General features: G+C 46.5%; 1 protein-coding gene across 3 annotated transcripts in view; it reads left to right on the top strand.

Annotated features, from left to right (window-relative positions):
- The window catches only part of PLCB1 (phospholipase C beta 1), a 1,298,702-nt gene that overhangs the window by 641,217 nt on the left and 641,860 nt on the right, over positions 1-15,625 (top strand). For all 3 annotated transcript variants that reach the window (XM_063918579.1, XM_063918581.1, XM_063918580.1), the window contains one exon: positions 1,686-1,826. In XM_063918579.1, coding sequence (XP_063774649.1) covers positions 1,686-1,826 — 141 coding nt within the window. The remainder of the gene's footprint in view (positions 1-1,685; positions 1,827-15,625) is intronic.

The following is a 15,625-nucleotide window of genomic DNA, read 5'->3' as shown; positions in this document are numbered from 1 at the left end:
AAAACTACTAGGCGATGTCGTTCACAGATATGAACGACATTGCTTGATTGGCCCTGCTGCACATATCTTGCATGTGTAAGCAGGCTACCCACCAAATGGTTAGGTGGTCGCAGGAGCTGCTGAGAGTGACATCATAACTGGATGGGCAAATGTAAATGCCCGCCCACTTGTGATGTACTGCATGCCTAGACATACTGAGCAGGCGATCGGTAAGTGTATGTGCTTTTAAGTGTGTTTGCAACATTAGTTTCTCTAGGAGAAAGTGGTTGATGAGTCATAGTATGAGCAAGTGGTTGATGAGCTGTAACGTGAGCAAGTGGTTGATGAGCTGTAACGTGAGCAAGTGGTAGATGAGCTGTAACTTGAGCAAGTGGTTGATGAGCTGTAGCTTGAGCAAGTGGTTGATGAGCTGTAGCATGAGCAAGTGGTTAATGAGCTGTAGCATGAGCAAGTGGTAGATGAGCTGTAACTTGAGCAAGTGGTTGATGAGCCGTAGCCTGAGCAAGTGGTTGAATTTTCATGTCTCTATTGCAGTTTAGGGCAAGGCACTGAACTGTGCGATTAAGTTGCTGTATACATATAATACCCTCCAAGTGACAAAAAAAAACAATTTTCCCCAGTTTCCATCCATCCTGAATGTTGTGGCTAGAGTAGATTCCTGTCTCGTGTCACATCTGCCGCACCATTCAGCATATCTCTACATTGGATCCCCATGTCTTCACATTCATGTGCAATTACAACATACATTATAAATTTGAATCCTTGTATCAAAATACTCTGCCTCCCTCTTCGTTCTACCACTGCCCTATGAAAGCCTCTCTCTTTATTCCAGTTTACTCTACTCACACTTCATTACTCACACTGACGCCTCCTCACACAACTGTCCCAACCACACTCTGAGCCACAATCTCTCCTCTTGTCTCAGTCACCTCTGCCCATTCCTCATTAGATTGTAAGCTCCCTTGGTATTTAATTGCTTGTGTATAAATAAATATTGTCAAACTAATACAAAATACTGATATAAAACTATTACATGTAGTCCCTTGGTTGTGAAAGAGTTATATAATAAGCAGAATTGCGCCACTGGAAAGTTTGGGAGGATTACACATCGCTGTAACCCTCCTACGTTGGAGAGTAATACCAAGAAAGATGAGAATCTGGTTAAAAAAGCTGCAAAACTAATTATAACCATCAAATCGGTCAAAGTGGACCCTTTTCATTCACACTGTATATTTAACTATCTGTAGTTTATAGACTATGTTAAGTCAGTATTCATATACAGGTATATGTATGCTGTAAATCTACTGTACTGTATGTAAAAAATATATTATTTTGGCAATAATGCTCGGAAATAATGGGCATAAAAATCCTGCCTTTGTTCATCTGGTTGTTAATTTTTATTTTATTTTTTTTTATTTTTTTTACATTTCTAATACCCTTCCAAAATAGTTTGTTTGTCCCAGAAATTGATTTACTGAGTTCCTTATAATATTTAATCTGTTTTGTCTGAAAGATCGTTTGCATATTCTGTGAATAGACAGCAAAGGACAAACAAATAGTTTCCCCGTGGAAAACAAAACCATTGGAATTTCTCCCACTGTTTGGCACAGCCTACTGTACTGCATGTTACTTATATTAAAGTTAAATAGAGATCCAATGCTTAATATTATTCTTTTTCTTTGCAGGACCCAAAGCTGCGGGAGCAGTTGGAAGTTGGGAGTTTTGGCGGACGGTTGGAGTATCGAATGTTTACTATTGTCTATGGACCCGACCTGGTTAACATCTCATACCTTAACTTGGTAGCATATCAAGAAGAAATTGCAAAGGTAAATTTCTGTCCACGACCTGTCAAAGTAAAACAATAAATAAATGATAGCTTAGATCAATATGTATTAGGTTTAAAATACAAAGACTCTCTTTATTATCAGAACAAATTACAGTATTTATCAGTTACCGTGCATGATTTAGTAATTTTGACACATATCTGACAATGTTCTGTCTCAAATCAATCATGTTAAAAGCGGTCTATCACCGCAATACAGGCAGTCATACTGTGAGTTGAACCAATATAGGTGTGAAAGCAGCTACAGTAGGTAATTCCAAAAAGATCAGCAACATCAAAGAGGCAGCAATTTTGTGGGATGTAAGTGAACCCCATGGGGTATATTTACTAAAGTGTGGGTTTATAGAAGTGCAGATGTTGGCCATAGCAACCAATTAGATTCTAGCTGTTATATTCTAGAAGGTGCTAGATAAATGATATGTAGAATCTGATTGGTTGCTATTGGCAACATCTCCACTTCTATAAACACGCACTTTAGTAAATATACCCTGATGAATTCACAGCATCACTGATAACTACCACCCATATTTTCCCAAAAAATGTCCATCACATCAAAATATATATAATTTGTATTACATATATGATATACAGTATAAATAAATAAATAATAGTAATAATAGAAATTATAATATTATGATTATTATTATTATTATTATTATTATTATTATTATTAATAATAATAATAATAATAATAATATTAATAATAATATTTTACCAGGTCAGTTCACGTTTTAGAATTTTGTAACTTCACATTCTTGTTATCATATAATACAGATTCCAGCCTTGGCAGGAGATACACCATGGCCTGACTGGCCATCTGGCACTTTTGGCACATGCCAGAAGGGCCGATGGGCAGGTGACCCGAATCGGTCACTCAGAGAGCCGGGAATGCCGCGCACAGTGCAGCCTCCGGCTCTCTGGTTCCATCGTCTCCATGGAAATGGGGGCGTGCTGCGAGTCCACGCCCCCAGACTCGCGGCGCCCCCCGCCCCCAGCAACAGTCGCCATGGTAATGGGGGCGTGCCACAAGTCCATGCCCCCATGACTTGTGGCACGCCCCCATATGTCGCATGACACCCCCCCTATTATGCGCACGCACGCGCCACCCCATAACGCACGCGCCTGTTCACGATTGCCAGGGCCGAATTAAGGCCCCAGTCCATCCCTGGTATACACTATGCGGTGTCGTGAAGCCAACAAACTATATATCGCCCCAGCCGTCAGCCCGCATGTACAGCCAATATGTCAGTGAACAAAGTAATTCACAGTCATAAGATATTGACTTTGCAACACGGTGGATAACAGTATATCTTGCATATATTTTGTTGCATCTGTGTGTAGGGACTACCAACCGACCCATATACCGGCCGCAGGAATTTCCAACAATTACGTTACTACCAGTGGATTGGTAAGTGTGTATGCACATATTGTGTAGAACACTTATCAAATCATTGGACCATCGGACGATCCATCGTTCAGGTGTGTGCCTAGCATTAGTTAAATCAGTGCAATAATTAAAAATTAAAATACAGGAGAGAGCGTTATCTCTTTACTAGTTAACAGTATTTATTAAGGTGCAATATTGCAATCATTATGAAGTATACCTAAAAAATTTAAATATGGGCATAACTATAGTGGGTGCAAGGGGTGCGATTGCTATGGGGCCCAGGGACTTGGGGAGCCTGGACCCAGGTTAGAAAGTTGCATACCATGATCCATTGCCCAACCTGAATTGTGCAACATTAAATTTTCAGTGAGAGGAGTGTGAAGTGGATGTTATAATGGAAAGGGGGCACTGTAATCTGGCACAATATGACTGGAGAGCACTGTAATACGTTGTAATGTGATCTGCTCATTTTAATGTGGAGGACACTATAATGTTACGTAATAACTGGAGCAATGTAATGTGGCACAATATGACATGGAGGCACTATAATGTGGCATAGTATGAACTGGAGGCACTATAGTGTGGCATAATATGAACTGGGGGCACTGTATGTCATAATGTGAATTGGGGGTACTGTGTGGCATAATATGTGCTGCCAGCCCTACAATGTGTGACATAACATGAACTAGGGCCATGCTATGGTTCATAAAATAACTAAGGCACTGCTATGGGGGATAACATTAGCTAGGTCACTACTATAATTCAGAAAATTAACTAGGACACTATTATGGGTCATGAAATAAATAACTGCTGTCTGGTTACGCCCAGGGCCGGATTAAGCCTTGGAGGTGCCCGGGGCACTTAATACAGGAAAGGGCCTGTGGGAAGGGTAGGCGTATATTAGATTGTCACACCTTACAACATGACCCATTCCAGGAGGGACAGAATGCTCTCTAAATGGACTTCCCTCTTACTATATGATTGGTGTCACTTGTGTTGAATGGTGTTTGATTGCATGCATAATTTAAGAAGGAAGTTATCATTGCATTTTGAGAGCAAATTGTGTGTATTGTGTATATGAAATATAAACCAATGGTGTATATTAGATTTTAATTAATCATTTAATAATGCCTGGGTACTGTTTATAGCTCCACCTAGTTGAAAAACAACACATTTTTAAATTGTTCTTGTAGTGAAATAAAGACAACGTAAACAACCTTAAAATACACATACTGTAGAAAAATAAAATAAATCATTTATCTTGCCACATGCAAGAATAGCAGCAGCCTCTGTAGTACTTACACACTGGGACAGGACTCAGGAGAACTTTGTGTGTGTTTGAGTCTCTCTCTAGACCCTCATTAGATAACAGGTTACACAGGACCCAGACACACAGGCAGGGAGGAGGAGAAGCTGGGATCCCTGGGTCACTTACAGCTCTGTTCCCCCTCCTATCTCTCCTCTGGTCGGAAAGCTCTGTCAGTATCTTATGAAACCTTTATCTAGTACATTCTATAAAACTATAGCTGGAAGTTTATTGGTTCCTATGGGCAACTTGTCTACTTCTCCACTCTTTAAGAGTCTTGGTAAATCCCATCCACCTGTGTTACAGTCAGGACCTTCTGGCTCTCACCTCCTACTATTCATCCATGTCAGTGGCCAATGATCATTCAGTATTTTATGTACTCCCTAATAGACCACCATCGAGGTTTGCCTAATGGAAGTGCTGGCCCTGCCCACAATGCTTGTTTATGTCTGCAAGTAGGTGCTGCTTGTGCAATAGGCATGTTCCACAGTGCAGGCCTGTGCTATGTGGAAACATCCTGGTAAAATTAATCTCTTTTGCGGGTTGGCGTATGGTCCAGGACAGTGCTCAGCCTAGAATCATTGAACACAACATATCAAACACCAGTCTACAGTATCATCATTTTTGGACCATATTCCAATTAATCTTATACAATTTTGACCTAAAATACTGCTCAGTTTATCCTCATTAATGAAATTAATTAATTATTTAAGAGCAAGTGGACATCGGACCTGCTACTGTAACTATTTTTGTACTAGTTTAATGGGTGGCATATGCTGGGTCACCTCAGTCTCCACCCTTGCTTAGCTCCGCCCTTTTCTGGTTGAGCCCTCCCCCTCTTTGTCGTCCTCCTCAGCACCATGTTTTACAGATATTTAAGTATTGGCCGCCTGTACTATAAAAATACATTTGTTTCTGGAGATAAGAGGCAGTTTCTTAGCCTGTAACATCAGAATTCTTGTATAGCTTAGAATGGAAAGCTAAAATACTTACAAATGACCTCTCTTACATCAAAGTGTGCCATTATCTCTCACAACTTATAAATCTTGGATCATTTTAAAATACATAGAGTTTTCTTTAGAAAAATATGTCTAACCGACGTGATATATCAAAGTGAGTCTGCAATCGGGATACAGTATCTCGTTACTGGGCCTTTTGCACATTTTTGAGGGCTAAACTATAACGCTTATGTTGTTGACTGATTTATTAATCAAGTTATAATCCTGACTGACTTTGTCTGACATTTACATCTTTCTTGATGGTGTTTTCCCCATGGTGATATGCAGATTTATAGTAATTAAGTCTGTCAAGGAATGACAGGCTTGTGGGGATTTGTGATACATGTTTGTGAACAGCAGAACAGAAGCTCATTCCAATATTTATATTATATTTACTGAAACAAAGGTTGGGGAGGTATATCATCTTTATGTTTTATAATAATTATAAGAGCATCAATGCAAAACAATATAGTCTGCACAAATAAAATAGTTGCTTAGTAAAATCCATAAATATATAAGCAGGAGTTATAGCTTCTCGGGACTGAAGATTGTCTGATAAAGCTGTGATTGTAGTTGAAGATGCTTTTTTATTAAGCGTCTGTTGTCATTTCAGTTGAGATCCGGTGATGTTACTATTCCCGAAACTGATTTCTGCAATACGTAGTGAGATCTTGTGGACAACCAAGTCCTAGTCACCTGAGATTCAATTCTTGCATGGGTTTTTGTGTTTTCCTATATCTCATTCACACTAGGGTGCACTGATCTCGGTTCACAGACACAAACAGCAAGTTTTTCTGCATACAGAACGTGTACAGATGGTAATTTACCCATTTTGTGTGTGGTCCGTCCAGTGCCAGATTAAGATCCAAATGGGCCTGGAGCTGAAATGTATGAAGGGCCTATTGTGTGCTTTGGCAGGAGGTATGATAAGTGCTGCGATGAGGGTGGTATAAATAGGTGATGTGGCCTTTGCTATGGGTGTGGCTATCTCCATGGAGGTTGTAGCTAGTGCCTACTGTTAACCATTTAATAGAGGAGCAGAGCGACAGACCCATACACACATACATACAGTGGTTGTCGAAGTGGGAATTTTAAAGTGGGGGTATGGCGAATGAAACAGGATTACTGTTGCACGCGCCTAAAAAGGGGGCATGGCCACTGAAAAGGAGTGTGTCCTTCAAAGTACATGCATTAATGTGTCCCCTCCTCTTCTAGTCTGTATAGCTACCCATTAGTGTGCCCCCCTCCCTTCATAGTCTCTATATGCGTCAGTGTGCCACCTCCTAGTCTGTTTATGCGTCAGTGTGCCACCTCCTAGTCTGTATGTGTATTAGTGAGCCCCCCATCCCTCGTAGTCTGTATATGCGTCAGTGTGCCCCCCTCCTAGTCTATATTGTGTCAGTGTGCCCCCTTCCTCTCCTAGTCTATATTGCATCAGGGTGCTCCCCTACCCTCCTAGTTTGTATATGCGTCAGTGTGCCCCCCTTCCCTCCTAGTCTGTATGTGTATTACTATGCCCCCCTCCCCCATAGTCTGTATTTGCTGTAGTCAGGGCAGGTTCTAGACCTTGTGGTGCCCAGGGTGAACATTTCCTTTGATGATTCTCCCTCTCCCCACTGAAAACAGGGACACTGCGCGCGCGTGTAAAAAAAAATAGGGGTGTGGCTTTACAGTAGTACCCCAGATACATGCCAGGAAGAGCCCCTTATATATATTGCGTCAGCCAGAACCCCTTATACACATTGTGCCAGGCAGAGCCCCTTATACACATTGTGCCAGGTACCCCCTTATACATGTTACGCCAGGTAGCCCCTTTTACATGATGCGCCAGGTAGCCCCTTTTACATGATGCGCCAGGTAGCCCCTTTTACATGATGCGCCAGGTAGCCCCTTTTACATGATGCGCCAGGTAGCCCCTTTTACATGATGCACCAGGTAGCCCCTTTTACATGATGCGCCAGGTAGCCCCTTATACATGATGCGCCAGGTAGCCCCTTATACATGATGCGCCAGGTAGCCCCTTTTACATGATGCGCCAGGTAGCCCCTTTTACATGATGCGCCAGGTAGCCCCTTTTGCATGATGCGCCAGGTAGCCCCTTTTACATGATGCGCCAGGTAGCCCCTTTTACATGATACGCCAGGTAGCCACTTTTACATGATACGCCAGGTAGCCCCTTTTACATGATGCGCCAGGTAGCCCCTTTTACATGATGCACCAGGTAGCCCCTTATACATGATGCGCCAGGTAGCCCCTTTTACATGATGCGCCAGGTAGCCCCTTTTACATGATGCGCCAGGTAGCCCCTTATACATGATGCGCCAGGTAGCCCCTTTTACATGATGCGCCAGGTAGCCCCTTTTACATGATGCGCCAGGTAGCCCCTTTTACATGATGCGCCAGGTAGCCCCTTTTACATGATGCGCCAGGTAGCCCCTTATACATGATGCGCCAGGTAGCCCCTTTTACATGATGCGCCAGGTAGCCCCTTTTACATGATGCGCCAGGTAGCCCCTTATACATGATGCGCCAGGTAGCCCCTTATACATGAAGCGCCAGGTAGCCCCTTATACATGAAGCGCCAGGTAGCCCCTTTTACATGATGCGCCAGGTAGCCCCTTTTACATGATGCGCCAGGTAGCCCCTTATACATGATGCGCCAGGTAGCCCCTTTTACATGATGCGCCAGGTAGCCCCTTTTACATGATGCGCCAGGTAGCCCCTTTTACATGATGCGCCAGGTAGCCCCTTTTACATGATGCGCCAGGTAACCCCTTTTACATGATGCGCCAGGTAGCCCCTTTTACATGATGCGCCAGGTAGCCACTTATACATGATGCGCCAGGTAGCCCCTTTTACATGATGCGCCAGGTAGCCCCTTTTACATGATGCGCCAGGTAGCCCCTTATACATGATGCGCCAGGTAGCCCCTTATACACGTTGCGCCAGGTAGCCCCTTATACACATTGTGCCAGGTACCCCTTATACATGTTGCGCCAGGTAGCCCCTTTTACATGATGCGCCAGGTAGCCCCTTATACACGTTGCGCCAGGTAGCCCCTTATACACATTGTGCCAGGTACCCCTTATACATGATGCGCCAGGTAGCCCCTTTTACATGATGCGCCAGGTAGCCCCTTTTACATGATGCGCCAGGTAGCCCCTTTTACATGATGCGCCAGGTAGCCCCTTTTACATGATGCGCCAGGTAGCCCCTTATACATGATGCGCCAGGTAGCCCCTTTTACATGATGCGCCAGGTAGCCCCTTTTACATGATGCGCCAGGTAGCCCCTTATACATGATGCGCCAGGTAGCCCCTTTTACATGATGCGCCAGGTAGCCCCTTTTACATGATGCGCCAGGTAGCCCCTTTTACATGATGCGCCAGGTAGCCCCTTTTACATGATGCGCCAGGTAACCCCTTTTACATGATGCGCCAGGTAGCCCCTTTTACATGATGCGCCAGGTAGCCACTTATACATGATGCGCCAGGTAGCCCCTTTTACATGATGCGCCAGGTAGCCCCTTTTACATGATGCGCCAGGTAGCCCCTTATACATGATGCGCCAGGTAGCCCCTTATACACGTTGCGCCAGGTAGCCCCTTATACACATTGTGCCAGGTACCCCTTATACATGTTGCGCCAGGTAGCCCCTTTTACATGATGCGCCAGGTAGCCCCTTATACACGTTGCGCCAGGTAGCCCCTTATACACATTGTGCCAGGTACCCCTTTTACATGATGCGCCAGGTAGCCCCTTTTACATGATGCACCAGGTAGCCCCTTTTACATGATGCGCCAGGTAGCCCCTTTTACATGATGCGCCAGGTAGCCCCTTATACATGATGCGCCAGGTAGCCCCTTTTACATGATGCGCCAGGTAGCCCCTTTTACATGATGCGCCAGGTAGCCCCTTATACATGATGCGCCAGGTAGCCCCTTATACACGTTGCGCCAGGTAGCCCCTGGAATGCAGCATAGTACTGCTAGAAGAGGTTCGATGTGACAAATATGGACCAGGGTTATACATTAATAACTGATATCTATACACAGAGCACAGATTATTATTACCATTATATGTATAGCGCCAGCGCTGTACACAGAACTTTATTTGTGGATGCATGGTATAGGAGCAGACTCCATCCCATTACTACATCAGCAGACATATGCGATTCCAAAAGCACATAAAGCGACGGACACACCAGTGACAGAACTAGTGAGTGGTGGGCCAATGTGCAACAATATGTTTTGGGGGCCCCTGCACACCCACCCACATAAAAAAATAATAATTACATTCTATATAATTTGCAGCAACCTTCACTGCTGTTACAGTAAGGTGTGCATGCAGTGACGGCATTAATTAGGACTTATTTCTCTGGCTGCCCCCAACCACCCACAAACATACTTCTACTCACCAATTCTCTCACTAAGGGGGTCATTCCAAGTTGATCGCTAGCTGCCGTTGTTCACAGCGCAGCAATCAGGCAAAAAAAATCTGCATTTCTGCGCATGCACCGAAATGCGCACGCGCGACGTACAGCTACAGAGTCCTTTGTGGTTTTGCACAGGTTCTAGTGAAGATTTCAGTCGCACTGGTGGCCGCAAGAAGATTGACAGGAAGGGGGCGTTTCTGGGTGTCAACTGACCGTTTTCTGGGAGTGTTTGGAAAAACGCAGGCGTGCCAGGGAAAAAGCAGGCGTGGCTGGGCGAACGCTGGACGGGTGTGTGACGTCAAAAGCCAACCCTCCAACGTTAGAATCAAAGCAGATGAAGAGTAACTACAGGACTGGACTTGTTTTGCACAAAATGATTTTGCAGGCGCCCTGCTACACAAGCGTTCGCACTTCTGCACAGCTAAAATACACTCCCCAGTGGGCGGCGACAATGCGTTTGGGTGGAATGTACTACAGAGTTTTGTCTGCATTTCTCTTTGCAATTCCCTCTGATCCAATTGGATCCTTCCCAGCACCCCCGACGGCCGCAGCTTGACTCTCTGCATGCGCAAAGGACAGCTCTTATTTAAAGAGATGTCCTTTGTGATTTTCTAGGTACATACCAACATTATCAATGCCGGTATGTACCTGATAAGAGGTGGGATGTACTGTACCACATCGCGGATGCTTAGTACATCCTGCCCTAGGCCTGCACAGAGGCTCCTCTACAGCACTGGCTGGTGACGCCACATACAAAAAGGACAGCTATGGCCACACATTTGACCTCACATCGATGGCAGGAACATGGAGGGAGGGAGGGAGACACACGGGGTGCAGGACAGGGAAGGAAATATGAACACCAGGGGAAGAACCAGGGTCGATTGAAAGAAGACAGGAGGAAGACATTGAAGGAAGACGGGGAGATTGTAGGAACAGCAGGAAGAACAGAGGAGATGGGAGTAAGACAAGAAGAACAAGGGAAAATGGGAGGCCCCTAAACAGCATGGGCTGGTAATTATCACATAAAAAAAGCTGTGATTGTTTAGCTCAGATGAATAGGGAGAGCCAGCAGGAACGAGAAAGAACAGGAGGAGATGGGAGGAATTTGAGAATCACAGGCGGAATAACGAGGGGAGACAAGAAGAACACGGGAAATAACGGGGGGAGACAAGAGGAACACAGGGGGAATAACGGGGAGTGACAAGAGGAACACAGGGGGAATAACAGGGGGAGACAAGAAGAACACAGGAAATAACGGGGGGAGACAAGAGGAACACAGGGGGAATAACAGGGGGAGACAAGAGGAACACAGGGGGAATAACAGGGGGAGACAAGAGGAACACGGGGAATAACAGGGGGAGACAAGAGGAACACAGGGGGAATAACGGGGAGACAAGAGGAACACAGGGGGAATAACAGGGGGAGACAAGAGGAACACAGCGGGAATAACAGGGGGAGACAAGAGGAACACAGGGGGAATAACAGGGGGAGACAAGAGGAACACAGGGGGACTAACGGGGAGACAAGAGGAACACAGGGGGAATAACAGGGGGAGACAAGAGGAACACAGGGGAAATAACAGGGGGTGACAAGAGGAACACAGGGGGAATAACAGGGGGTGACAAGAGAAACACAGGGGGAATAACGGGGAGTGACAAGAGGAACACAGGGGGAATAACGGGGAGTGACAAGAGGAACACAGGGGGAATAACGGGGAGTGACAAGAGGAACACAGGGGGAATAACGGGGAGTGACAAGAGGAACACAGGGGGAATAACGGGGGGAGACAAGAGGAACAGAGGGGGAATAACGGGGAGACGAGAGGAACACAGGGGGAATAACGGGGAGACAAGAGGAACACAGGGGGAATAACGGGGAGAGACAAGAGGAAAACAGGGGGAGACAAGAGGAAAGCGGGGAATAACGGGGGGAGACAAGAGGAACACAGGGGGAATAACGGGGAGGGGAGACAAGAGGAACACAGGGGGAATAACGGGGAGGGGAGACAAGAGGAACACAGGGGGAATAACGGGGAGACAAGAGGAACACAGGGGGAATAACGGGGAGAGACAAGAGGAAAACAGGGGGAGACAAGAGGAAAGCGGGGAATAACGGGGGGAGACAAGAGGAACACAGGGGGAATAACGGGGAGGGGAGACAAGAGGAACACAGGGGGAATAACGGGGAGGGGAGACAAGAGGAACACAGGGGGAATAACGTGGAGGGGAGACAAGAGGAACACAGGGGGAATAACGGGGGGTGACAAGAGGAACACAGGGGGAATAACGGGGAGGGGAGACAAGAGGAACACAGGGGGAATAACGGGGAGGGGAGACAAGAGGAACACAGGGGGAATAACGGGGAGGGGAGACAAGAGGAACACAGGGGGAATAACGGGGAGGGGAGACAAGAGGAACACAGGGGGAATAACGGGGGGTGACAAGAGGAACACAGGGGGAATAATGGGGGGTGACAGGAGGAACACAGGGGGAATAACGGGGAGTGACAAGAGGAACACAGGGGAATAACAGGGGGTGACAAGAGGAACACAGGGGGAATAACGGGGAGTGACAAGAGGAACACAGGGGGAATAACGGGGAGAGACAAGAGGAACACATGGGGAATAACGGGGGGTGACAAGAGGAACACAGGGGGAATAACGGGGGGTGACAAGAGGAACACAGGGGAAATAACGGGGGGTGACAAGAGGAACACAGGGGGAATAACGGGGGAGACAAGAGCAGCACAGAGGGAGATTGGAGGAAAGAGAAAGAAAACAGGATAAAGTAGATACTTATACAAAATAACACGAGTTATAGAGAATAACAGTTGTGTAATATGTAACACATATAATATTTACACACGCACAATGTACATGATGTGGAGCTGTTTTATTACAGTACCTCATTAGGTAGGGTGTAAAAGCGAGGAGATCCAGCAAGTGGCTGAGCACTGGCGCTGCTCTTGTGACCAGTCCCCATCCTTTCCGCGGCCCCATCTAAGGCCAGTCCACCATGAAATCAAGTAAATCTTCTCTTTTTAAAAAAAAAAAAAATGGCCAGCGCGGTGTGTAGTGACGGAGGCGGGCGGGTCGGGGGTGGCGGCCAGCGCGGTGTGCGGTGCGGAAGGCGGCTGATGGGGTAATGTGCCGGCCAGTGCGGTGTGCAATGCGGGCAATTGGGGGGGCGGGGGCCAGCGCGGTGTGTAGTGACGGAGGCAGGGGGGTAGCGGCCAGCGCGGTGTGTGGTGTGGAAGGCGGCCGATGGGGGTTTGTGCCGGCAACCGCGGTGTATGGTGCAGGCAACTGGCGTGAATGCGGAGGTGGTGCGGCCTCATCAGCAGATCGCGGCTCCTCCTCCACAATGGCCAGGCAGGAAGTTCAATAATCTTTAGGAAGGAGACGCTCGAGAGGAGAGCGGCCCCTCCTTCTGACCAGACTGGATTTACAGACTGGGGGCCGGGGCACTGTGGCAGCATACAATGAGTCAGAGTGACTCATTGTAATGCCAGCGATTATGGCCCTCTTAACTGCAGCAGGCTGTGGGCCTATTTTCAATGGGAGGCCTGGAGCTGCAGCTCCATCCGCCCCATTGTTAATCCGGCCCTGGGTCCGTCTCATTCTGAGTTGGATGGAACTTGGCTGGAACTTTATTTCTGTGAAATAGGGAGTTTTTGGGAAGGGGTGGGAACTGGACAGTGGGCTGTGAGGCAATAGCTTCCCCATGCTAATCGAGTTGCCACATATTCAAGTAGGACAGTGGTGGCACCTGCAGTACCAGCTATCCCTCTATGCTCTCAGGATGACGATAGTAGATGTGGCACAGACAAAAAATTTCATTATTCAAATATATTATTATTATTATAATATATGGTATAATACTGTATATATAGTATGTGTGTGTGTATATATATATATATATATATATATATATATATATATTTATATATATACACACTGGTATTCCACAGGGAATAACATGGGGGAGTGTAGAGTTGGATCATGATCCGAGGCATCAACAGGCTAAAGCTTTGACTGTTCCCAAGATGCACTGCACTGCCTCCTCTATAGCCCCGCCTCCAGACACTGGAGCTCAGTTTGTAAATTGGTGCCTGCAGTGCAGGTAATTAACAGGTGTCTTTTTAGAAGACTTCAAGGGCCGCAGCACTTTCTATGTCTTTTTGACATGCTGTGCTGCGGCTCTATCACCTCCCTCAGCTGCGCTGCATACTCCCGCGGCTGGGTTCCCGGGTATTTGCAGCGGAGACGCACCGGTTTTCAGGCACACCACCGCTGCCGCTCTCCAGGATTGCGTGGCTGCACTAAAGGGAGGAGGTAAGAGGGTCCCCCAGGTGGGACCCACCGGTAAATAGTGATCCGGTCAAGGTCCCAGGAGACGGACCGCGCCACTGGCGTGGACACTGTCCCGCACAGGGACCCCACTATATCCACCGGAGCAAGGAACACAGGTCGGATTTACTAAAATCCGTTTATAAAAGGCTCCACAGTACCCGGTGGTGAAGTCAAGCAGAGGGAATAAGGCGCTGACCTGTAGCCCCTACCCCAGCTCCAGGCGCCATCTATTGCTAGTGTTCCCGCCCTGGAGCTGCAGTTCTCTCTCCCTCACTCCCTGACAAATATTTTGGCACCATTACAAAGCTCGGATGATCTCTGGGACTGTTGGGCACTGTCTCCTCTGTAAATCCGCCTGTATCATCAGCGCTGTGCATTTACAGACACTTAAGTATTCTACATGTAATTTTAGACAGTGTTAGTTAAGAACAAGTGTACTGCTATCTACCAGCGGGGGAAGTGTTAGCTGCTGGTTCAGGCGCTGGGTGTCATATATCTCCCAGTCCATCTGCGGCACCTGTGGCCAATCAGGACCCACCTTGGGCAGTGTTTTCAAATATGCTGACTACGCTTGTATCATGTCTTACGCCCCCTGTGGGACCTCCTGTGCCATTACAGCCACATATTGTCCCTGCAGTTAATCCGCCCTGGGCGGATACTCTGTCTACCCAATTACAACAATTAAAGAAATCTTTGGTTAGACAAAAGTCTATCCCACGCCCCTCCGGGGCCAAGGGGTCATCTAAATTGTTAATTTCTTCCTCTCAATCCACTAATATTTTGGATAATTCTTCTGACGAGGATTGGGAATATACTGATCCATCAGACAGTTGCTTCTGATGAGGAATTTACAATCTACAACCCAGGTTGATGTTCCTGACCTAGTGGAGGCTATCAAGCTGATTCTCCAAATTGATGATGACATTGAGCCCCCTGCTACGTCTAAGAAGCCTGATAAATTCAAACGTCAGAAGGTGGCTAAAGTAGTTTTACCACATTATGACCTTTTAATTGACATACGTCAGGAATCCTGGTCATTTCCAGGAAAGAAGTTTTCCCTGTCTAAAAGATGCTAACTCATTATCCTATGCCTGTGGAGTTGAGTAGCAAGTGGGAAACTCCACCGCCGGTGGACTCTCATGTCGCCCGTCTTGTGGTGTCATCTACTCTGCCTGTCACCACATTCACCTCACTGAAGGAACCGATGGATATGCGCGTGGAGGGATGCCTGAAATCTATTTACACTCTTACCAGTGCTGTACATAGACCCACTATGGCTGCCTCTTGGGCGGCAAAAGAAATTGAA

This window comes from Pseudophryne corroboree, chromosome 4 (genome assembly GCF_028390025.1).
Source record: "Pseudophryne corroboree isolate aPseCor3 chromosome 4, aPseCor3.hap2, whole genome shotgun sequence".
Taxonomy (NCBI): domain Eukaryota; kingdom Metazoa; phylum Chordata; class Amphibia; order Anura; family Myobatrachidae; genus Pseudophryne; species Pseudophryne corroboree.
Note: the sequence above shows the minus strand (reverse complement) of the source record. Positions and strands in the feature narration are given on the sequence as shown.